General features: G+C 29.0%; 2 protein-coding genes across 2 annotated transcripts in view; both read left to right on the top strand.

Moving 5' to 3' along the window:
* The window catches only part of LOC111029664 (FERM, RhoGEF and pleckstrin domain-containing protein 2-like), a 34,826-nt gene extending 9,275 nt beyond the window's left edge, over positions 1-25,551 (top strand). Inside the window, exons 2-23 of the mRNA XM_022308776.1 lie at positions 7,883-8,241; positions 8,307-8,408; positions 8,476-8,698; positions 8,763-8,886; positions 8,943-9,030; positions 9,095-9,250; positions 9,330-9,490; positions 9,555-9,629; positions 10,567-10,655; positions 11,645-11,821; positions 17,856-18,009; positions 18,076-18,166; positions 18,281-18,367; positions 18,441-18,632; positions 18,708-18,894; positions 18,950-19,059; positions 19,118-19,261; positions 21,236-21,375; positions 21,534-21,670; positions 22,444-22,610; positions 22,812-23,071; positions 25,081-25,551. Of these exons, the coding sequence (XP_022164468.1) occupies positions 8,047-8,241; positions 8,307-8,408; positions 8,476-8,698; positions 8,763-8,886; positions 8,943-9,030; positions 9,095-9,250; positions 9,330-9,490; positions 9,555-9,629; positions 10,567-10,655; positions 11,645-11,821; positions 17,856-18,009; positions 18,076-18,166; positions 18,281-18,367; positions 18,441-18,632; positions 18,708-18,894; positions 18,950-19,059; positions 19,118-19,261; positions 21,236-21,375; positions 21,534-21,670; positions 22,444-22,610; positions 22,812-23,071; positions 25,081-25,177 (3,156 nt within the window). The 5' untranslated portion in view covers positions 7,883-8,046 and the 3' untranslated portion in view covers positions 25,178-25,551. The remainder of the gene's footprint in view (positions 1-7,882; positions 8,242-8,306; positions 8,409-8,475; positions 8,699-8,762; positions 8,887-8,942; positions 9,031-9,094; positions 9,251-9,329; positions 9,491-9,554; positions 9,630-10,566; positions 10,656-11,644; positions 11,822-17,855; positions 18,010-18,075; positions 18,167-18,280; positions 18,368-18,440; positions 18,633-18,707; positions 18,895-18,949; positions 19,060-19,117; positions 19,262-21,235; positions 21,376-21,533; positions 21,671-22,443; positions 22,611-22,811; positions 23,072-25,080) is intronic.
* Positions 11,828-16,021, top strand: LOC111029663. Its single transcript, XM_022308775.1, has one exon. It carries the CDS (start codon positions 11,854-11,856, stop codon positions 15,727-15,729), a length of 3,876 nt encoding a protein of 1,291 aa, XP_022164467.1. The 5' UTR covers positions 11,828-11,853; the 3' UTR covers positions 15,730-16,021.
* Positions 25,552-25,892: the final 341 nt, after the last annotated feature.

Raw genomic sequence — 25,892 nt, 5'->3', positions numbered from 1 at the left:
GTATTATGTTATGTTTAGTTTTTCCATCTTATCAATTATTAACTATATAATAATTTGTGTGGGTATACGCCATTTACATTGTGAAGGTATCGTCCATAATCGAACCATAATATTTTGTATTTTTCTAACAACTTTATATTCTCCTACCTATAACTTAACCTCTAAGTGGTTTCAGGAATGTGTGTTTTATACCTACATTGGCTTTAAAATGATGTATTTTTTTTGGACATTTTTCGGCCATTATGTTACAAAATATGTTTATCTCGACAAGATAGTTCTATCAATTAGAATTGAGCCTAGAAGATTATTTGACTATATTTAGAAGTAGTTATATATAAGAATTTCTCTAAACAAGGGAAAACAACCGAAAACGAAACGCCACATTTAAGCGATCGTAATTTTGGGATTTTTTTATCATTATTTTCGAATTTATTATCAAATTTACGACTTGTAAGTGTAAAGGGTATTGTTTCTTTCATATTTTTAAAAATGTTAAATTTTAAATAAATAATATAAATGTGTCAATTATTATAATAACTATTAGTGGCATTAAAAAATCTTACCAATACACGAGAATTAACACGAGAAGCTTAAATTGATATTTGTTCGTAAATATCAAATTTATATTTAAATGAGACGTCTCTGGTATTCACACATGTTCTTTTTTAATTTATTCTGCTTTGATGGCGCCTAACCCATAACTGTTGTTTATGGGCATTTCATTTATGTATGAAAAATGGGTGGGTGGTCTATGTTGACTAAGTTTCAGTTTAATAAAGAGCTAAATATATTTTAAAATATTATTATGGACATTTTGAATTTGTATATTATATTATACTATTTTATTTCTAATATTCGAAGTACAACACCTATTGAACTTATTAAGCTCCATTCGAGACGAATTTTTTAGGTTTGTTTTAATATTTTAATACTAAATATAAGTAGGTAATAAGTGTTAAAATACTTTTTATTTTCTATACTTAACGTACATTTTCGAATTACGATATTTCTATCGTATTATTCTGATAGCGTGGGTGACATTTCTATCAATAATTTGTTAGTAAAGATACAAAATATGTTTAGTGTATTTCGATTAGATGGCACAGTTGTGTAGGTTGGTTATTGTAATCAAAACGTACTCATTTAGTTTTTTATTAGATTAATTCTTATAAACAACGAAACCAGTGAATTAATTACTGGCATTAATGCATACAAAATGTATTATTGGTCTTACTTATTATAAAATTATTTTCCACTCATACAAATATTACTTAAGTATATCTTATGTGGTTTTTAATTTTTAGTATTTTACTTTAGTTAAAAATAGTTAAATACATTTTTACATTAGATGATTTTTTGATTAAATATTTTTCAAACATGTAATAACAAGTTCAAAGTAGTCCACTCATCTATTAATAAAGATAATAATTTTAGGTATAGCCTAAATTCAACAAATTATTGTCGGTGGGTGATTATACGACTGATTAAAAAAATACATAAATACATGGTTTTTTTTTAATCTATAAGAGCCTGTGTCGAACGTCGTTTGTACATAATAAATAATATTTAAGTTTAGACATTAGTTATTGTAAGTATTAACATCATGGTAATTGAGGACTTGTTTTGACGATATTATGAACAAATTTCTTCATAGATAATTAATTCTATATGTCTTGGCCCACTTTCGAATGATCAATATTGAAGTTTGTTCCCTTCGATTTCTATATATATATACTAAAGATATGTACATTTCTATAGTATATTAGTCCAGATGCACTATAGTGATTGTTATAGGATAGGTTGATTAATTTAAACTCGTGTAATGTATAAAACATATACAACATAGATTGTTTGATAAATTGATAAATCTTAATATGAGGCAAATGTATTAACTGCTATTGTGTTTTAATTAAACATTTTTAGCCATGCATTATGGTTGACATATTTTTATAAGCGAAATGTTGCCTAGCGAAATAATTCTTGATTTGACTATGTTTTTGGTCTTTTTCTCAAGACAGACGTTTTACTAACTACTAAATAGTTATTTATGTTAAAAAAAAACTAATTATTATTACGTATTCAACTCAATATTGTAGTTTTTTCTTGTGAAATAATGAATGAATCGATAAATAATGTATTCAGTGATCTTAGGTTTGAAATGATATTCCCTTGAACGCTTTATAAATACAAAATACATTTTATGCTCTTTTGTTACACCTATACGCAAACAAAATAATTGAAATATATTTAATATTGTTCAAGGAGGTTTTTGATTATAAGTAGAATGCATAATATATATATAAGGGTTAACGTAAAACCAGACATTTATAAGCACATACCTAAATAAATAATAATAGATTCTTCTAACTCTAATATAACATTTAAACATTTTTGTCATTCAAAAATAATATTTTTCTTGTATTCTTTAGTTGCCTTGTCATTACTCAGTTGTCGTTCTAGGTAAATGAAATAATATAATATATTCCACATAATATAAAAACATACATTTCCTGCGACCGGATGTACGTCTGCCGATCTGTGTGAATGCACACACCGATATTATTATTATTATGGCATACGGCTTTATAAACGCCATGTCCCTACTCCATTCAGCGAGGCCCAAACAACAGGACACAGAATCGGTATTTGGAAATATACAGAGTGAATGTCACGTTTTCAAACTTCAAAGGCATTCTCTGTTATATTTTTCTTAGTATAAAAGTGTGTAGCCTTTTATGGAATATCATAAATGTTTGAATCGTGTTATTTGTTGTGTTTATTGATTCGACACACGCCTGTGGATTGTGGCCCGTGTAATGATTGTTAGTTTCATTCCCCACTGAGAATTACATTGGTTACCTTACACATTTACAAGAAAAAATTTAATAGAATACATTTTGGGGTGCCTCTGTCTACTATTATCTAGTCTATGTAGTATGCATTTAATGAAATATCAAAATTGTACAAAGTTTTTTTCAAACTAATTTCTTTTGTAAACCAATTCCGCCCTTTTTTTTGTTATTGTTTGTGGAGTTGGAACGTTTATGTTTTGCATTTTCATGGATTCATATTTGGCATATTACTCGGTCGGTGGATTGGAGTATTGTTTTTGATTTTGTTCGCTGTTGTTTCAACCGAATTTTGATCGCCCTGTATGTGCGGGTGAATAATGTATTAGGACTATAATATAGTAGGAGGGTAATGGTCATAATATATCCCTCACCAGTCACCACATTCACCCATTGCGGCGGCGTCGTAGTCGTTGGTGGGGATAGATTAACTGGGCGGCATGTGCGTTGACGTCGTCGTCGACGGTGACTAAACTTCTACACGGTATCCGACTATATAACACGGAGACGAAAACTATAACGTCGTCGTCGTCGTCGTCGTCGTGACCGACGATGTTCGTATGACTATGTGCGTACACACTAGTACACCACACACACTCACACACATAAACGCACATGTACATTACTACAACATTACTCTACCGGACGTTTCCTTTTACAGTCAATATTCATTTGTATAGTGTAGACCCGTGTGGTTTTGTTAAGTGCGCGGTTGTCGCAGTCTGTATAATATATAAGTAGGTACAGAGTGTATACCAGTGCTGGCGGCATCGTGTGACAAATGAGAGAGACCGCGCGAGAGTGAGGGAAAAAGTGATTCGAGAACACACACATTGCGCGCGCGAACGACTGGAATTCCACACCCAAATCTGGAATAGACTCGTCTATCGCGTCTGTTTTGTATTCATATTAGCGTGCCGGATTTCGTCCTAATAAAGGCTAATAACTAGTTACGGTCGTCATAAAAAAGTCGTGTACACAAGCGGGGCCGACTGCCGACTCTGTGTCAACGGCGTGGTGCATGCATGTACAGCGTACCTATTTCATCTCACTTCCTATCTATAGTTGCCATCGCGTTTGTTTTTTTCTTCTGATTCTTGAGTTTTTATTTCTACCTAACATTATACAGTTTTAGTTTACCCTGTACCCAATATTATCACATCTTTATAATACCACGCATTGAAGTGTATGAGAATTATGTTTGTTTTGAAAAGTGTTGGCTCGACGATCGATACACCGACGCACCGAACTGATGAACTGTAGACAGTGGTGATTAGTGGCTACTGGATATACGCTCAGTATCTATACTCCGCCGTGACTCGTAGCACGTGCGTAACAATAACATGACAGTGTTTGTAAATTTTTGATATTTTAGAACGTGCACGTTACCCCCGACAATATGTGAAACATTGATAAGAATTGTTAGTTTACACCTCCCCTTGAAACGTTAGTTATTCTCGTCAGACCATATTATAGTTTAAACACTTAATAACAAATTATAATTGACTGTCATTCGTCCGCTATCGATCAATTTCATTTTACTTATCGAAAGTCGTGCCATCTCCCCTTAAATATTATTATATAAATTTGTACTCCCCCAGGCCAAAGTCCGTTTGTATGGTGTAAATTACACGATAAGCGTTTTAACATATTATAGTTCGGATAAAAACTTGTCGTCCTATCTTCTGACAATAATTTACAACGGGTAGAATCATCCCCATAAATATTGGAATTCAATTGTATGGAATACTTTGCCCATCTTATTTTTATTACAGAGATTCTACGAACTCGATTTTGTAGTTTTTGTGTGTACAAATAGGATTATAAGCAAAAAATAAACTAAGATCTAAAGTGGACATTAGCGCACCGAGGACGCTAACCTCTGTAAAATTCCTTAGAATTCCGTAATACTTTTTCCGCGAATCATTGTTCACAGTTTCACATAATATTTTCTAAATAAAGTATGGTAACTAAATAAATCATTGACATTAATTTATAACCTGATTGCCTACTTTCTTAAAAATTGCTAACAATTTTGTACTTATTTAATATAAAAACCTATTTGTGCCCGATCCCATATTTTATCGAAGTCCAATTGCGCAAGGCCGCAGGGGGCGTCCATCTTCGAAAATCTTGAGAGGAGAAACTGTATTTTTTCAATAATATTGACTTTTCTGTTAACCTGTTATCTGCTGTAATATGTAAGCTTACGTAGCATAATATTATAATATTACTTATATTAATATAAAATATTGTTAAAATAATTATTATGTCGATGGATAAAATTAATGTCTGTGATTATCTTAAATCTATAGAACAAGAAGTTAGTAACAAACACTTAACACTATGATCATCAATTTTATTTATTTAGTGTGCCTTTTTAATATAAATCATAACATTTTATGTATAAAATAATGTATAATAGACAAGGACCAGCCAGGGGTAGCATAAAGTAGTAGCTATATAACCTAAAATAATATTTTGTCGTTGCTGGTGCTAAACGAAATTGTAAAATCCCAATCGATAAAGATAATTTTTTGATAAATGTATCATTTTTAATTTCTGTATCAGTTACATTAGCACTCAAGTGTATTACTTAGCAATAATGGAATATTATAGAACTATTTCAAGTAAAAAAAACTGTACCGCTGAGGAACTTTGAAAATGTAATTGATTGTAAATATAATTTGATTATAAATTGATTATATATTGATTATAAATGTAATTTATTAAAGGTAGTAAGGTAGTGGGGTAGGTGAATCGGTTTTACTAGATAAGAGATTATTCGAGAACACGAAATTTAGGATTGATATTTTTTGAAATCGTTTGGAATTTACACCTGAAATTACACAGAGTTGAAGATCATACGATTTTCGATTATAAGTATCGATTTTATAATGATCTGTGATTTTTGTGCCCAAAGAAACTGAACCAGAAGAAATTCTTAGGGCTAAACTTCGTGTGTGGTTTCTGGGAGCAAATTAGATCCAGATGGTTCATAGGTGGCCAAAATTCGCCGTATATTTCATTACATTTCCCGTTTTTGTGTTCTTGCATACGAAACGAAACTAATGAAGACCTACCGTTTTCAATATTGACTAATTTGATTTTGTATTCCTTTTTCAAACTGGAAAATGGTTAGTTTGAATTATTATGTTAGATTGATAATTAATAGCTCTAAATCACGTACAATTGTAAGTTAAGTTTATGCATTATGTAACTCCTATTTCATTCAGAATCTTTCCCTAAAGATGAGAATAAAATATATTTTAAAGAGTAAAGATTAAAAACGTGTATAATATCTTATTGCTTTTTATCATTCACTTTTTATATTCACTTTATGTAAAGTTATTAAATTTAGTCAACTACATTAATGATAAAAATAGATGTAAAGGTTAGGTTATTTTGTTATTTATTTATAAACCTTATCTTAAATTATATGATATTTTATTTTATGTATTTTACGTAATTTTTAACTACCTTCATCATAAGGATTATTTTTACGCAGACAAAGGTGTCAAGGGTGATGATCGTTTATGATACAAACATGGAAATTAGATAATTCTTAATGATACATACATGATTATAGATAATCCTCCAACAGCATCCTCTGTAGAAAATAAATTTAATTTTCATAGGACCAACACAAGGTTAATATAATATAATTATATTTTAGTTTATATTAAGAACTTAGAACATAGAATGAATGAACATAATATACTCTGTGGTGTAGCGTCGAGTTTATTTTTCTACTTTAAATTTACATGTTATGATAAATAAAATAAATACGTACTTTTATTGTAATTTCAAATCTATATTCTTAAAAACTTATACTTAGGAATATATAGGCTATACATAGATAGAGGTACTATCAGTTTCGTAAGAAATAATTTTAATAACATATTTTTATTAAATCATAATTCTGAAATTTATTTTTGAGTAAAAATTATTTAGAAATAAAGGAAGTTATAAATGTCGTCCTATGTTAAAATAAATAAATAAGTGACCAACTACTGACCAGTGACCATATTATGTTCAATTTTGTTCACCCGTATCTTCGCTAACCTAACCTACATAATAATATGTGGTATGTATTAAGATATTATTTCATGTGTGATGTGTACATATTTAAATAAATCCAACTGTTGGATTATTATGAATATGATATGTAATGCATTATCAGCAGCATTTTAAATTCCGTTGTTGTAAAACAAACAACTACGGATACAATTATTTCTTATGTCTAGTGTTATGAAAATTATTTGTCAATTCGTAAAAAAAACATTGTTCAAATATTTAGAAGTCAACCAGTAAAGTACGATTAGATAAAAACAAAAGTAATGTCTTTGTTTCTCGAGATTTACTTAGATTTCTAGTTGCCTTAACACGTGCATCAATAAAACTTGTGATTTCCATTAAAAGGTCTTGTACATTAACTCATCTCTGCTTATTTTTTTCTTTATGTATGTAAAACAAATAAAGTTACAAATGTGTAATCAACATAGTTTAATTAAATATATATATATATATATCATATAATTGTATTCTGGTTCATGTAATGCGATTTTTCTTTTATATACATATATATTATATACATTTATATGTTTATGTATGAAATTAAATTGAAGACACATTAATTTAAACAATTTAGCATCGCTATGCAGTCCATTGAACGACGAAGTACGGCTTTGTATGCAAGAGACCTTTTCTATTTATTACGTTCAACTGAATTAGGTGGCGTCTAATCATTTAAGGTCACAACACTCGTCGTCATGCACCCGTGTATCCGCAGTCGTTTTTATTTGTGCCGGCTAAAATAAATAGAATTTACTACAACAGTAATTTGTCACTACTATCCCCTCGTTTCTTTTAAACTATTAAAAATAGATTCATAAAAAGTGTGATCGCTATCCTCCCATTTCTCAATGAAGTGTTGTATTTTATATCTGTTTGCCATTAATATAAATACTAAACTTCGTTTAATTTTTACAATAATAGTTCAGTTCTTAATATTATCATATTTTTGATTTCAGATGGAATTTCATTGGTGTTACCGCGGTAAAACAGATTCTATCAATCACACAGAATCAATCAACGTCGATAGGAAAACATGATTTAAACCACTTTAATGTTTTATGTTTCGTGATTTTTTTCGGTTTTTGTTACTTTTAAATTAGTTTTAAAATAAATATAGAAAATGTCTCCAGTTGAAAAAGACCAAACACTTACTCCGAGCTCGCTGGGAAGTTCTCTGAACAAAATACCCCATTCACAGTCCACTCCCGGTGTGGCTGGTTCTAAAACACCTCCAACTACTCCCAGAAGGGGAGGGAAAATGCTCAACGTCCGTGTCCAAATGTTGGACGATTCAGTTACACTCTTTCAAGTGCAGGTTTGACATATAACTTGGTTTATTCTTTAAGAATAATATAATTTATAAATAATATTGTATTACAGACCAAAGCTGACGGGTCAGTGTTATTTGAACAAGTATGTAAACAATTAAACTTGTTGGAAGCCGATTATTTTGGCCTTGAATATCAAGAAGGTTCTACAAAAGTAAGTTGTACTACAAATAAATTATTCTCACTTTGAAGTCACTTAAATATTTTTTTGTGTTTTTCAGCATTGGTTAGACCTAGAAAAGCCATTAAATAAACAAATAGGACTGTCGCTTGTGGAACCGTTAATGAGGTTTTGTGTTAAGTTCTACACACCTGATCCTGCTCAATTGGAAGAGGAATACACCAGGTATCTGTTTTGTTTACAAGTTAAACGAGACTTATCACATGGGCACATGCAATGTAATGATAACACTGCTGCTTTAATGGCCTCTTATATTGTACAAGGTAAAATTTATTAAAGTAAACTTTTTTTTATAAATTTCAACTAATTATAAATAAAATGTTCTAGCCGAATGCGGGGATTATTCTGCGGACGATTATCCAGATCACACTTATTTATCGTCACATAAATTTGTTCCACACCAAGACAGAGAAATGGAAATAAGAATAATGGAAAGTCATAAAAGGCATATGTAAGTCAATTTAATATATTTGTTGATTAAATAATATTCTTAAAATTATTATGTAGAGGGCAATCACCAGCAGAAGCAGATTTAAATTTATTAGAAACTGCACGTCGTTGTGAATTATATGGGATTAAAATGCATTCAGCAAAGGTAAGTTGCACAAATTGTTGGATTTTTTAAAAATATTCTAATTTTTATCACCTTTTTTGTGTAGGACCCTGAAGGTGTTCCTTTAAATCTTTCGGTTGCACATTTGGGTGTGTTGGTTTTTCAAAATTTTACAAAAATCAATACATTTTCTTGGGCCAAAATCAGGAAATTGAGCTTTAAACGTAAAAAATTTCTTATCAAACTACATCCTGAGGGATATGTAAGTTTCTCAACATTATTGATTAACAAATACAGTTATCAATATTATAGAATTTTAATGTTTTCTTTAATAATTACAGGGTTACTTTAAAGATATAGTGGAATTTATATTTGAAACTCGAAATGATTGTAAAAGTTTTTGGAAAAAATGTGTAGAAAATCATGGGTTTTTTAGATGTTTCACTGTAAAACGTTTACCACGTCAACGGACTAAGGTTTTAAGTCGAGGATCATCATTCAGGTAGATAATTTAATAATACCTATATGATGTATATTTACATTTAAAAACCTATTTTAAATTATAGATATAGTGGTAAAACTCAAAAACAAATGGTGGAATTTGTTAGGGAAAACTTTGTTAAACGTCAAACATTCCAAAGGTAAGTCTATAAATAAGTCATAATACATAAATTACAATTAATAAAAATCAACTTAAATTAAACTATTCTAATGAACAATAAGTATTAATTTATTTTTATTTTTAGTAGTAATTACACACAACCATAAGAATAGCTTGGTTGTTGTGATTTTTAGCATGCAACAGTTATAGAAGAGAATGAATTTTTGTTTATTTTTCTCACATTTTTGTCAATGAAAGTGGCTCCAAATTTAAAACACATCAGAAACTAAAATATCAATTAAAGATATTTTGTAGTTGTTAACAATTGTTACAAAACAATATGGGACTTGATATTTTAATTTGAGCTTATTAGTTATGATACATATGTATTTAATATAATTTTTAGTTTAGTAAAGTAAATATTCACATTTATAAATAATAAACATTTTTTCAGTTTAAATTTTTTAAATTGTACAGTGTTCTCGATAATAAATTATATAATAATAAAAAATACATCAAATGTTAGCATTTTGTATGTTATATTTCCATTAAGTCTAAAATATTACAGCTTAAACTCTTAAAGCATTTTATCTTGGTATTAGTTTATTTTCTTGGTGGCAACATTTTATTGTGAAATCAATATTAACTCAAGTGATCGCAACTCCATAATTATTTAATACTATCTATTTTACAGTAGTATTTTTTAATTTGTTTTACCATTTAAAATCAATAATTTGTTTATATAAAAAGAGGTATGTATTTAAAAATTACACTGCTGTGGATTTAAAATGTTTCCAAATGCATGTTTTTACTATGCATTTATGTTTTCTTTTTGAAAAATATAAATAAACTACATATTTAAAAACAACATCAAATAGTAAGTTTCTGATGGTGTGTTAAAATAATTTAATGGGTTACTTTCATTGGAAAAAAAATAGTGTTTCTCTTTACACCGTTTGCCCTGTTTCTGCCAACAGGTCTCAATCATTTCGGCATACCGGATTGTCGCATTCTACTATATCCAATGTTGGTTCCAGTTTTTCAGCACCTCCTTTATTGCCCCTCGGTATGTTTTTTGCGATTTAATTTTATTTATCATAATTTATTTTAACTTAAGTTTATAATTTCTTATATTATTGGAGCCACTTCATAATTATATTTTTGTAATTTATATAGCCAATATTAGTTTCTTATTAATTACATTATTTATATAATAAAGGATAAACTTAATTACTTTTAAAGCTGAAATGTATTTTTTATGTTCAAATAAGAATAGACATTTTATTTTATTTACATTTTTAAAAGTTTAGAAAACGTTAACTATACTATAAAAATACTATACCCAAATATTACATTACACATATATTTATTTGTACTTTCAAGATTACATTTTAAACATATTTTTATTTAATATGAAGGAGGCTATTAATAGTAGATTTAGTTTTGTTAAAAAATTTACAATTTATATATTATAATAAGTTTATCGTTAAGTTCATATATTTTGATTTAATCAAATAATCTATTTTAGTATCAGTAAAAAATTTAACAATGTTACGTAATTTAAGCCATTCATATTATTGGGGAAGATATTAACATAAAATTACATCCGTACATTAATTAATACAGTAGCTTTTTATGAAATATTTTATTTGCTCAATCAACTTAGTATTTTTTTTCTAAATTTTAATTTTAATTTATAGTATTGCTTTGTGTATTGCTACTTGGCTAACATTGCTTTGTATATTTTAAATACTATAATGGTATATTTACAATACTTTACATCTATACATTTATATGTTAATATGTATAAATATATTATTTTATCACTTTTTTCTTGATTACTATTGTTGGCTAGATCTGAGCATGATTTCAATTAACTTTGTAGGTATAGCATGCATCTTGGTTTTATTCTATTTTTCTAAAGAAATATCTGTAAACCAAAAATATGAATAACAAATATTTAAATTGTATAAATATAAATTATTAAAACATTTAATAACCCACTTTTAATTTTTTCTAAGCTCTTATTAATTCTACATGTAATTTTTTTTTTAGCAAATTCGGAAGCCACGAGCCTAGCGGGTTCTCTGAGTCCGAACGCAGTCCATCGCCAGGTGGTGCCTGGAGAGGCGTCGACTGCTCAAGTTGTACATCCGACGACAGTGATGACGACAACTTCGGACATAACTTCCATCACTTCGTCCCAGCACTCGTACAGCGTCAACGATCCAGGTCAGAAACATTCCGCCGTAAACAACATTATTATGTACCCAAACGTCATTTGCACTAGGCCTTGTACACGTACAAATGTTATCAGGTCAAATTATTATGAAGACGATTATGACACTGATAAATCATACGCGTCCTCTAAATATTCTGAAACTTTTTACAAAGATATTAAATGTCAATCTAGTCAGACTGATTTAATACTTATTGACAAATCAACCCCTTCCATTTATAGTTGGCAACGTAGCTCTAGCTGCAAAGAGTTTAATTCATCTAGGTCTTGTTCCGGAGAAACTCCTCCAGTTGAAAACGAAGAAGTTAATTCCTCATTTGATAGAAACAGTTCAATAGATCATCCTATTACAAAAATTTTCTCAAGTAGTTATCCAGGTACAACTTCTAGTTTATCAACTGAAAGTGGTAGTGATCGTAAACTTGAAATTACTGGTAATGTTAGGGTAGTACCAGATACAGATGATATGTACCAAGATGACATTAGTCAGGATTCATACGAGTTATTAGAAAAAGAAGTATTTAATAATACTATTAGTGATGATGAAGATGAAATATTTTATGTAGAAAATGACAATAAAGAAAATACTTTAGCAATTGAAAAACGATTTGGTTATTTAGAGCCTAAGTATAGAGATATTGAGTTCAATAAGTTTAATGAAATTTGTAAAAAAGAATTGGCTTCTCGAAGTAAAGAGCAAATTTTTGCTAATAATACAATTCGGTTCAATGCATTTGAAAATAAAGGTGAGACGGGCCATGTTCCCGTGGAACGAACTAAAAGTGATTCATATATGAGTGCTCCTAAACATAAATCTCATCGACTGCTACATCAAAAGTCTATAGATTTGACACCCATGGACACTTTTGAACCAAATATTGTGAAACTAGATTTAGATATACCCTATATATTACATAAGCGACACACAATTGAAGGTTCGCCTAATGAAGAAAGTACAGTGAAATGGTCAACAATTAAGTGTGGTTCAGATCATTATTCTCAAGATTCAGGCTTATCATTATCAACGCAATCCACTGGTAACGTGAGTGTTGAAGATGACAGTCCTGTTGATTTAGATACACTTTTATTAAATAAATATCATGATGATGTAGTAACCACATCTAAAAGTTCAGAGCTTATTCAAATGGCATACAAATCAACTTCTTTCAATGAATCTGAAAGTAGACCATCTGCAGGTGAAAAAAATAACAAGCTGAAGTCTTGTCATAGTGCAGACAGTGTTCCTGTAAGTAAAGTCAAGAAAATTTGTTATCAACCTAGGAGTGCAGATAATGGATTAAAAAAAGAAGTGGAAGTTATAAAAATTGAGCCTGATGAAGAAGAGCCTAAACCCGAGGAAATAATAATTGTGGAATATAGAGGAGGAAAAGCTAAAAAAATAAGAAGGGACTCATTGGGTAGTAAAGATAACAAGAGTTTAGGATCAGCTTCTACATCTATTGCTTCAAATTCACCTGGAATATCTCCTGAAAGACGTATTTCAAAGAGCCCGAAAAAAGAAAACATGTTTAGGTCTTCTGCTATTCAAATCAAAATTGCTTCTGCTATAACTTCTAATTCTATTCATATAGTTCCAAATGTAGTGGTAAGCGATGATGATAATAATGGAACAAAACATAATAAATTAATGGAGTACAACGCCCTTCCTGATATTGTGTCCAATTCTGTAAAGAACTCTCAAATAATTCATTCAAAAGTACCTCAACATAGTGATACTCAGGAAGTTGAAATTAGCAGTGTAAGGAAAGACGAAGAGCAAGTCGTTCCTGATGGTAACAGTTCTAACGATACTAAAATTAAATTAAAAAATGCATTATCTAGGATGATGGTTTCACAACAAACTACAGTGCCACAGCCTATAGATACTGAATCTAAGTCTGTTAAAATCAATAAATTCCAATCTTTAGCAACAAAAATAGCTGATTTTGATGGATTTACTACTTTAAAAAAAGACAAGTCACCTTCTGAATTATTGAGAAAAATACTACCAGATAAAATATCTCAGAATAGAGAAAAATCTCCAATACTTTTTGCTAGATTAGGTTTATCCGAGGGTTCAGCATTTCCAAATGTATCTGGTCAAAACCAGTCACAAAGGCGAGCTATATCTTTAGACTCACCAGTTGTTTCCCTACATCAACTTCCTTTAGTTACGTCATTTTCTAGTAAAGATGATACAGTTGATAACGAAGATGAGGTAGAGTTGGAAGAAAAACCAATAAAATGGTGGAATATTAAAGTTGATGAGACGGTTGTAGAATGCCTAACATATTTAATTAATGCTGTTGTTAAAGAATCTGAAGAACATAATAGTATATCACTGTCACCGAGCGTAACTCCAGAAAGAAGACGTTCTAGTACTAGACAAGAGCGTTTGGACTCTTTAAAAAAATTAAAAAATTTTGAAATTGAGGTTTGGGACTCTGAAGAATTAAATGTGGCCGCAGCTATTGATTATGAACATAAGGACTTTGAAGATGAGACGTTTATTGTGTCTGATATTACTTGTGCACCTAATATTGACGTAAAGAACCAAAATAATAAATATAATAACAAATGTTCCACTGATGACGATTGGGTGTCTGTTGATGATTCTGGAAGTAGTGAGGAAATTCCGTTTAAAGAACTTGACTCTCAAAGTTCAGATGAAACAAAACGTACAGCTCAAAAAACAGGTCAAAGTGTTTCAGAAATTATTGAAGATACTGTAATTGAAGCAGATAACTTGACAGTAGACAGAAATGATCAAAGCGAAAAAGAGCCTGATCCTAATTCAGATGTATTTATAGAAGAAATTGATCACGCTGAGTTAATTAATAAATTAGGGTGCATTGAAATACCACCAAAGTTAGAACCTAAACGACATCATAGACTTTCATTAGAAAGTTCTGGTAGTTCAAGTCTTGATGATCCACCTCATATGGATGATTTGAGCGGAAATATTGCTGATGAAGAAGATGTCACGTCTAGTCCTTTGCCCCCAACTCCAGATGTTACTTATTCTGGTATGTATCTCATAGGGTATGGTATATATGGTATGTCACGAACATTGTCAAGAATAAGTGAACAAAGCACATCAGAAAAATCTGAAATTGATGATGAGTTATCAACAAAATATTCTACTCAATCAGCTTCACTAGATGATTCAATACTGTCTAGTGATTGTCAGCCGAGTCTGTGTTCTGATGCGATGGATAGCTTGCCAGACTTACCACCGTTACCAGAAGAGTATGCATTTGATATTCCTCCACCAGTTGAACAGTGGCCCTCTCCTAAAAGTGAAGACCTTACACCTGTTGAACAAAAACAGTTTGATGATGATGAAGATGCAAAAACAATTCATAATGAAGATTTTGTAGAAGATGAAACAGAAGAACCGCGACGAGCACCATCTACAAACAAACCTAGGTTATCATTTGGTGACGATACTTCAGCTGGCGTGTCTACTTCAGAATTTTCAAGTAATGCTACAATACTTCATCACTATGATAGTGTTTGTCCACCTCCAGAATTCTTGAACAAAGACTCTGATGAATATGACTCACCATTTACTGAGTCTGATGAATCAAAATTCTACCGGCCACCACCTCACATGTTTGAACTACCCAAGACCAGTATGAAAACTAGAAAGAGCCGTATGGCACATGGCCCTGCATCATTGGATGCACCAGGGCCAAAACCAAAGACATTAGCTACTAGGGCTCGTTGCCATTCTTATTTCTCATTGACTCGCAGTCCTCCTAGTGACGCTTCATCATCTTCACTTGAGGCTCAAGAGCCACCCAATGTGCCAAATACAATACCTAGGGCTTCCAAAAGAAGACGTTACACACATACTTTAAAGAGAAAACCCAAAGTGATACAAATTACAAAAGTATAGATTTATTTTTCCAATATAAGTCAATGTTGATTATAAATATCCAAACTTCCATTAAATTACAAAAAAACTTATTTGAACCAATTTTATAATAACTAATAATGGCATATAGGGTGTAGATTAACAAATATTATTGTGTTTAAGAAAGTTAAGAATCTCAAAGACATTACTAGATCATTGTATTAGTATTTCACATGGTACATTAGTAATTTCTCTTTAATGTTTATGTTTTTATAGATTCATATATATATATTTTCTTTTGTGGTTGTGATAATAATATTATAAAAATGTTGTCTTCGGGTTTTGTTTTATTTTATAATATTTAAAAAATAGTTTTGTTCTGTTAAATTGTTATTATTAATTCTAAGTGAACAACATAATATTATATCTTAAAACAACTATATAATATATTGATGATGACATTTTTGTAACTTGTATACAATAGTAAATTATACTTGGTGTTGGATTAAACAAACAAATAATGAGTGTAATCGTGTTTAATTTGAATGGGTGGCAAAATAAATTTGATCAAACTGTATTTTGATAATAAATATTAGTTAAAAGTACTTAAAACATACATTAAAGAATCAATTTAATATTCTATTGAAAATTAAAATTTTATTTGGTGCTCAAATATATTGTATTTGAAATAATAATTTATGTCATTTCTTTCATCATTATAATCTCTTATATTCATATAAATGTTTCATCTTGATTGAGTATAATGTCAAATTTAACACTGAAAACTGAATATGCCACCTTATCAGTGATTATACATCATTATTTTGTTAAACCATAATGTTTCAAACGATAATACATTAAAAATACTAATATTTATAAATAATTATTATAATATTATAATAGACTGATATTGAATATTATTATGACAAATTACTTATTAGAACTGGTTTCCAATGTATATAATATAATTATATAAAGGACAGTTAAAGACATGGCGAGATTAATATAATATCTCTGTACCAAATTTTAAAAGAGAAATAAATGAATTCAAAATATTACTCTTATGGACCCAAATTTGGTCTCAATAGCTATCATGTATTCTTTTAGTTTTCAAATTGCAAATTTAAATACTAATTCTTTAACATTGTATCAAATTTCAAACGGTCTTCCTTTAGTATACAATATTTATTATACATAAGTTTGTTTTTGAAAAGAAATTTGTTTTAGAATATTAGTCTTCAAAACTCAAATATTCGTTAATTCTCTTTTATCCTGCTGACTTCTGCTGTTATACATCATTCTCTATATTATTTGTAATTATTTAATTTCATTTACTTACAACTGATTAATAATTGTTAAAAGATTTCATATTTTGTTGTGGTGTTTTGTTTTGTTTTCTATTCCTTGTTTTTTTATACATAATATTACATATATAATATTATATATTATATACAATAAACATATTGCTAGATTTGAAGAACATTTTCGTATTATCTAAATGTGAAACTGTGTTTCAATAATTTATACTTTGTTATTTTTTTTTAAATTAATCAATTAGGTGTTTAGATTTTTTTTTGTAAATTTTTTATAAATAATTGATTATACTTATTATATCTAGATACCATTTTACTATGTACATACAAACGACTATAAAAATATAATAATAAAAAGTCAATAAATAAAAAATAAACTATGATTTAATCATTTTTAATAATTTCCATATTATAAAATTTTTTTTATTGAATGTCTCTTTAAATCATTCCTGTTATGCATATCTGGTTTTACCCAATGGAGTTAAGTGAGTTTTGAATACAAATAAATAGTTGTACATTTTATGTTGAACCCTATTTGTGTATCAACATTTAATTACATATCATAAGATTGCTTCTCATTTATTATTATTTTTGTTTTTCATATATTATATTATTATTTTGCAACACAAATTAATATACATTTAAGTATATATTTGTACTTTGGTTAAATTATAATTATTACATGTTTTTATTTGCTGTCACAAACCTTTCCCTATTTTAATTTTATCAAATTGCACCCATACATGGTTATAAAAGCATTACATGTAATTTTTTTTGTTCCTCCACTTGTGAATTGTACATTGCATGGTATAGTTTGTATAAAATGCTTTTATTAATAATTTTTTTTAATTTAAGGTGACACTCCTGAAGAAGTAGATTCACCGTTTAAGAAAATCAATGGATCAACATCATGTTTGTCTTCCATGTCTATTAAGGAAAATGGTGTAATGACAATGACATCTTCCACACCAAAAAACCACGTAACAAATGGATCGTTGGGAAATATAAGGTAAAATATAATATGAATACATTTTTTTTACTAAACAATCAAATTTTAATGCACTTCTTTTTTCAGCAACGATCATTATAACAATGTTAGCACAATAAATACTGCCAAGGATAAAACTTCATTGAAAAATCTTGAAATTACTGATACAAAACGCAAAGTAAGTGTTATTAATTATCTAATAAATTCTACAAATAAATATTAAAATTGTATTGTATAATGTGATTATTGTGCTCTTATTTCTTTATTAAATTAAAATTTATTTTTACTTTAGAGGCCCACTGATAGAGCATATTTTATTACTAAAGAATTATTGATGACAGAGCGGACTTATAGAAAAGACTTAGAAGTCATTAATTTTGTAAGTAAATTAATACTTATGGAGTTAAAAAAAAAACTTTTTAATTGAAGAATTATTTATATTTTATTGTTAGTGGTTGCGTGATGAAATGAGCAAAGAAGACGATGAAATGGGCCAGATAGAATCTGTGAATATGCTTTTAAATTTAATTGACCCAATTTATGATGCTCATTCTTTATTTTTGAAAGATGTTGAAATGAGATTAAATAGTTGGGACCCTCCATGTATAGCTGATGTCCTGTTACACCATTTTAATAATTTGGAGGTATGTATAATTATTTAAAAATATAGTTTTACCCATTAAAATAAAATTAATGTATGTTTATTTTATTATTTTCAGTTGTATGATAATTATTTAGATGAACACTTAAATGTCCTAGAAAAAATTGATCATGCATATCGTACTAACAAGAAATTTGAAGCATTTTATAAAGATTTTGAAGTAGAAAAGGTGTGCTATTTGCCATTGTCTTCATTTGTATTGAAACCTCTTCAAAGATTACTTCATTATTCTCATTTACTAGAAAGTATGTAATTTTGATAGTAATCTGTTCATAATTGACTAACATCCATTTTTTTTAGAATTAATAAGACACTATGGTTCTTCACATATTGACTACAACAACTGTTTGGAAGCGAGAGTAAAATTATTGAAAGTAACAAAGAGATTACCAAGTGCACTTCGCAGATCGGTAATTAGTAATTTTGTTTTATTTCTGACTTTTTATAATTTAATTTTTTTTGTTATAGGAAAACTTTGTACAACTTTGCGAGTTGGAGAGAGATATGGTTGGCATTGACACTCTTCATGTTACTGGCCGAGAGTTTGTAAGGCAAGGGTGTCTAACCAAATTTTCACAAAGAAAAGGTTACCAACAGCGCATGTTTTTTCTGGCAAGTTGAAGCATGTTTTAACATTATCTTATTTGTTTATTTTTAGCAGCCCTATCTGTGCGGCACGCTATCCATACATAATATTCAAATTATGGAGGGCCAGAAATCTTAAACCAAAATCAAAATATATTGTAATGTTGTTTCAACAATATAATATACATATCATTTTAAATTTATTTCCTTTGTTAAAATTGTAATTTTAAACCCCATGTTCCTATAAAAAGTCTGAAAGAGAAGCAAAAGTTACCAATTATATGCAATTGTATAAATACAACTTAATTTATGTTGCTAGCATTTAATTAACTGAAAACACCTCATACTGAGTGTTAATTATCATTAAAGTATAAGTAATTGTAGAGTATTCAATGAATGAACAGTTTTAATGTTACTTTATTTGTGTGCTGGATTAGAAATTGTAATGTATGTTGATGTATATGCTTGAAAATGCTGACAACTATGGATATGAAATATTTATTTCTATTATCTTTTCTGCAAAAGAAGTTGAGTTAAAACCGAGTTAGCCGCTTTGTTTGTTTAATTAATTATCTGATTCTTTTATTAGATTCTTTTCAGAAATTTCTAATGTTTATTTTTTGGTTTTTGGTTTTACTTAGTACCAGCATTTTATTAGTATTATTTTGTGAAAACTATTAACAATTGTTTTTAATGTAGTTTCAAAATCATTGTTTATATTTAATTTTCAACTTTTTAACCTTAAAAAATTTAAAAACACTACATTTATTTTTAAAAATTTTCTTAATGATAATGTTTGGGGAAAGTGTTTAATGGGTTTATAACAAAAGTGAATGATAGAATTTTAAGACCTTTCAATAATTTAAACAACTTTAACATTTAAATATCTTAACTCCTAAGTCATAACATATTAATAAAACCATTCCTTTTTGTTGAGTTTTTTTGCATGCAATTAAATACATTTCTAGAACTAACACAACATACATGAAAAACAGTTTTATTATATACATGTGTAATATATACTACTTAAAGAAAATATTTATAAGACCTATAATGAATAATAGATAGATAAATAGGAAAATTTGAACTTCAATTGATTTTATAAAGTAATATATTATACATTTATTGACTAATATATTACATACAACAACTATTCATTTAACAATGTTGAGAACAATTTCAATTCTTAACTACAGTATAACTTCCAAATTACTAAGTCCCGTGGGTAAAAATAATAAATTTGTGAAATAGGAATTAAAAGTTGAATTCAAATTTGTTTATGGTTTTCAAAAATATTTCATTGAATGATAGTTGTTGTATGGTCATTTTACCGTTAACGTCAAAATCATAATAATTTAAAATTTAAGGCAAACAAATTATGTTTTTATCTTTTATTTATTAAATTAAAAAATAATTTTTAGCTTATCTATAGATGGGATATAGGATAATGCCTATTGGATCTAGTAAGTATTTTTCTGCAGTTAACCCTTACTTATCTATCATAAAAATATTTATATTTCCTCCAAAATGTATTTTAAATAACTTTTCATTTTGAATATAATATAATAATAGTTTTATTAACATTTCATTAACAATTTGTATAGTTGAAAATGTATTTTTATAATTTTCAAAGTTATATGTTAATTTGTATTGTAAAACTGTTTATAAGACAAAAGAACATTAATGAATTGATGAATACATTAGGGTATAATATTCTCCTCAGTTAATAAAAAAAAAATTTATGTGATAATAATATGTTGTTTGGTTCAGGTGGAAATATTATTTAATTTTTCTTCTTGTGTAACCATAGTTTGATTTCTTAAAGCAAAAAGATAAAATATTGTTATATTTGTTTAAAACCTAATCACCGTGATGACCACTCCCTTTCCATTCATTGATGCTGCCGCACAGTCTCAATCAAGCTTTTATTTAACTTATAGCTTTAAAGAAATATGTGTTCAGCTTAACATTAGTGTTGCGCTTTTGTGCATGCCAATATAGATGTCTGATATGTTGTTATACACGGCAAGGGTTGGCCACATGTTTCGCGTCCATGGTCAGATACCCCTCAACGACCTCTTTGTTGAAGAACGAACCGACAACCCAACACAATATTCTTTTTCAATCTATTCAAATAACAGGTATGAGGAAATTATTGCGAAAATTAGTCGCCGAATACGTTTTTTTAAAAATTAAAACGTTATATAGTATATTACTATTTATTGTATATGTGTGCATTTGGCTTGTTTGTGGTCTTTAAACAATTGATTCAATGTCAATAATATGTAATTGTTTCCAGAGTAATCACAATTGCGGCGAACAGTCAGGAGGAAAAAGATAAATGGTTGGAAGACATTGCAGAAAGCGTTCAAGCATACAAAGGAGAACAGGCAAATATCGAGCCACCAAATATTTATTTGAGTTTGAAATCATGCAGTAAGATAATCTTGCTTTTCATTTACATACTATATTATTATTAATTTTGCCAGTTGAAATATCTTGTATTTTGTAAATATTTGCATATGTTTAATACAAATCTTCATCATTAAAGTAGAGCTGAATTGTATAGACGCTCTAATTATAGACTTAAATACCTTTAAGATTTTGATCAAAGTGAAGAATGTATTGATTTTACTATGATGTTCTTTTCTATGTCATGTGTTTTATAGTGGAAGATGTTTCGATGTCTATCTTAAATATCTTTTTAATAGAAAAGTGAATCTAGACATCTAGTTGCTACTTTGGAGGATCAAAAGTAAAAAATTCCCAGCACTTTTTAATAATTTGGAAGAACAAAAAAAAAAATTATAAAAAATAACTGGAATTTTTACTCAAAAATGTTGCAACAAAATCGATTTCCTTATTTAATTGTAATTCAAAAAGGAATAACCGTATAAAATTCAAAATATTTTGACGTTATAAACATTTTTTTTTTTAGTATTTCTTTTATTACCTTCTTATTGTTGATAAACAAATTTTGCTTTGTTAAGAAACTACAAAGTTTCTCATAAGTTATTTCAAATTATCACTAGTGTTAAATTTTAATATTTTTGTTACTTGTTCCTCCACAGGATAAAGAGTATTTTTAAATAAAATTATCATTTTAAAATCAAACCTTTTTCACTTCCACTTTGTTGTGTTTCGTGTTCGCTACCCCGTTACATTCAACACGAGTTTATTTTAATTTCTAATCCGATATCTGGATTTAGGTTCCTCAGACGACATGATGAGCAACAACGGTGACTGCAACGGCGCTCTGTCCGAAATTAACGGAGGCAAAGCGCCGGGTGCCGCGCAGAGGAACAACACAACCGTTCACGTTTGCTGGCATCGGAACACGAGCATCGGCATGGCTGACCATCTTCGGGCCACCGAGGTGAGTACCGACAAATAATGTTCATAGCGTTGTACATATATATCACGTTTTAAATCGTTTTGAATTTAAACAGTTATATTTCTGTTTAAATCGTTTTGAATTTAAACAGTTATATTTCTGTTTAAACATAATTCAACAAAAATCCTTTAATATTTTTAAATGTTTAACCGTGTAACCACCATTGTGGTGTTTGCCCTACAGAACCAGTTAAGCGGTTTTCTGTTGCGCAAGTTTAAAAACAGCAATGGCTGGCAAAAGCTGTGGGTCGTGTTCACCAATTTCTGCCTGTTCTTCTACAAGTCGTTCCAAGATGACTTGCCCTTGGCCAGTCTGCCTCTGCTCGGTTACAGCGTTTCAAAACCCAATGAGGACGATTCTATCGAAAAAGACTTCGTTTTTAAGTTGCAATTCAAGAATCACGTCTACTTTTTCAGAGCCGAAAGCGAATACACTTTTGGCAGGTGAGTGACATGTGCAATTATTATTATTGGGGATGGGATTTTTCAAATCTCCGTCGTCGTCGATATTAACGAATTAAATATTGAGTTTATGATATCGATGTATTGACTTAAAAAATATTTGTTTTATTATATAATAGTGTTTTATTACACAAAGTTTACATCTACAGTCATAGTTAACATTAATAGATAGGTGGGCCATAGTCCATAATAACCAAAGTATATTATAAAAACAAATTTTTATGTTGTGAATAATCAACAATTGTTTAATTCATAGAAAAATTGTTACGTTATTAATTAAAACATTGTTGATTAAGTACGTTTATAATATGGATGGTTAATTTTGTATTTAATGTCAACGATAATATATTAATATTAGATTAACTACAAAAAAAATGTAATATTTAACAAATATTTCAACATATATCTATAGGATAAGGATAATTTTATATTATCTATAGTCATTAGAAGTAGGATTGTATACACAACAGGCGATTTCAATGCGATGATTATTTATTATTATTATGTAATACATAATATAATAATACCTCTAAGTATTACTTATATCATCGGAAGTTCTATTAAATTTTAGATTTCTGTCGACTTTGCTAACAATTCATGTGTGTTCGTTATTATTGGAGTGAAAAGAAACGTTCCAACGGAGGACATTATGACATTGTGAACACAATAAAAATGTGTGCAACGTGACCATTGTTATACGTGTCATTCCATTGATATATTATAATAATTTTATTTTCAATCATCCGTTATACGTGCAACTGGAATGAAATGAATTGTTTAAATATTTTGTACGTTAGTTGAATAATTATTATACTGGTTAACGAAAACTATCATTCGTCAAGACAACATAAAATTCTAAGATGTCTGTGAAAAACTGGAAAAAACCTCAAACATATTCGTTTGCGTGTATTTAAATCTATCCAATTAGGTGAAAATGTTAGGGTTGGGCCCCGAAACTGGCGTTGGTTTTCTCGTGACGACGATTGAGTGATTGACGGCAGTCACAACTCACATTCACGTATAGCTTGGTAATATGGTTCATTTAACCTAAAACTTTTTATCCGATGATTCGTGGTGATTTGATCGAAACCGCAATTTAACTCTCAATGGTTTCCATTATTCAGGTAAAACGTTGTGGTCTTCGCCGTAATTGTGTCCCGATTCCTATAATATTATGTAATTGCATTTACGATTATCTACCGACTGTTTTAATCAACAAATAAGGTCTAGCATTCGACAAATGTCTAACATGGTCTAAACACTTATATACAACAAAATTAAAACTAAACCAACGACTCTACTCTCTCAGATCTATTTTCGGTAAATTCTCAAAACGAAAATTCATACCTATAATCTTCTTCAGCCTATCTAGCTCTACGGTATTCAACTCTGGAGCACAGCAAAAATATCAAATACACGAAAAATACAAGTTTTCCAATCGAAAATCCTCCGACTCATAACCAATGTTCCTCCGTATGTTTCAAACCACACTCTTCATACAAATCTTCACGTTCCTAAAAGTCACTGATACAGCCAAGCTTAACTATAAAAAAATTAGGAATCGCCTTCAAAATCACACCAATCCCCATATTAAAAAGCTTCTATATATCACTAAACCACTATAAATCCTCCCAGAAGACTCAAACGACAATGGCCCCGAAACCTTACAAGATAAACATAATATGAATTCTTAAATTTTAAATACCCAAATAATGTAAATTCACTCCGAAGTACTTTCACTGGATGGTTTCTTCCCTCAAGACACTCAAGCCGTTGCACTCAATTAAACAAACACTATGCTTATTGTACAATATCCTAGATTAAAAAAGGTTGACAAGTCGACTACTACGTTTATTTTTACGTGGGTGTCCTTCCGACATTTAAAATCACATCCAGGGATCAACTTTCTTCGTCAAAATAATTTTTAATGAATATTGAACTATTCATCGACTAAATCAATCTAAATAACTAATTTGTATTGTCTGTTTCAGGTGGATGGGCGTAATCAGTAGCGCCACGCAGCATTCTGGTCGCATGAGACTGTTCAGCCGCAAAGATAGTGAAAATAATTACTCGGACATTATATAGTCAAATGAATATGATCATACAATCAAAACGTGTTTATTATTACTATTTTCATTTAGGGAAATATTTAACACGACATGTAATGCTAAGGAATTTTAGGTTATTCATATTTAGTTGTTGTCATAAAATTAAAGCAGGATTTTACTCAACTTTTCAACTTTCATCGCATAACTAATCCATCCTCTCCATTCCCCCCATTACTATAATTATTACTATTATTTTTACTATACTTTTATTTTATTTTCGACTCGTCCAATCGCGCATGGTTATAATCATATTTAAAAGTTTAATCATTTTGTACGACAATCATTTTACTCTGCGCTATTTATTTATTATTGTACTATCAATGTAATATGTTATACGGAGATAATTAAACACCGAAATATTGTTTAAATTATACAAGTTAAAAAAATAAATAATTAACTAAACATAACAATAATACAATAATAATAGTTATTATTATTATGTGAAAAATTTGTTCTTTTATACTTGTTGAATAAAATTATTTTTATTACTATTATTATTCACAGTTTATAATTTATTGATTATTGTATAATGTATATTATATCTGCTCAATAATTTCCTTTTAAATCCAACAAATCCAACAATAATGATATCAAATATTTGATACTGTGAAAATGTCTGTAAAAAAGAAGAAAATGTGAACAATTGGAAAAATAAATAAAAATAAAAATTTACTTAATATAGGTATATACTG

This window comes from Myzus persicae, unplaced genomic scaffold, assembly GCF_001856785.1.
Source record: "Myzus persicae strain clone G006 unplaced genomic scaffold, MPER_G0061.0, whole genome shotgun sequence".
Lineage (NCBI taxonomy): Eukaryota > Metazoa > Arthropoda > Insecta > Hemiptera > Aphididae > Myzus > Myzus persicae.
The sequence above is the reverse complement of the archived record's forward strand: the minus strand, read 5'-3'. Positions and strand labels throughout refer to the sequence as shown.

What these genes read in the sequence shown, in the direction of transcription:
- LOC111029663 (XM_022308775.1), top strand. Translation starts at nt 11,854, where the DNA reads ATGTACCCAAACGTCATTTGCACTAGGCCTTGTACACGTACAAATGTT.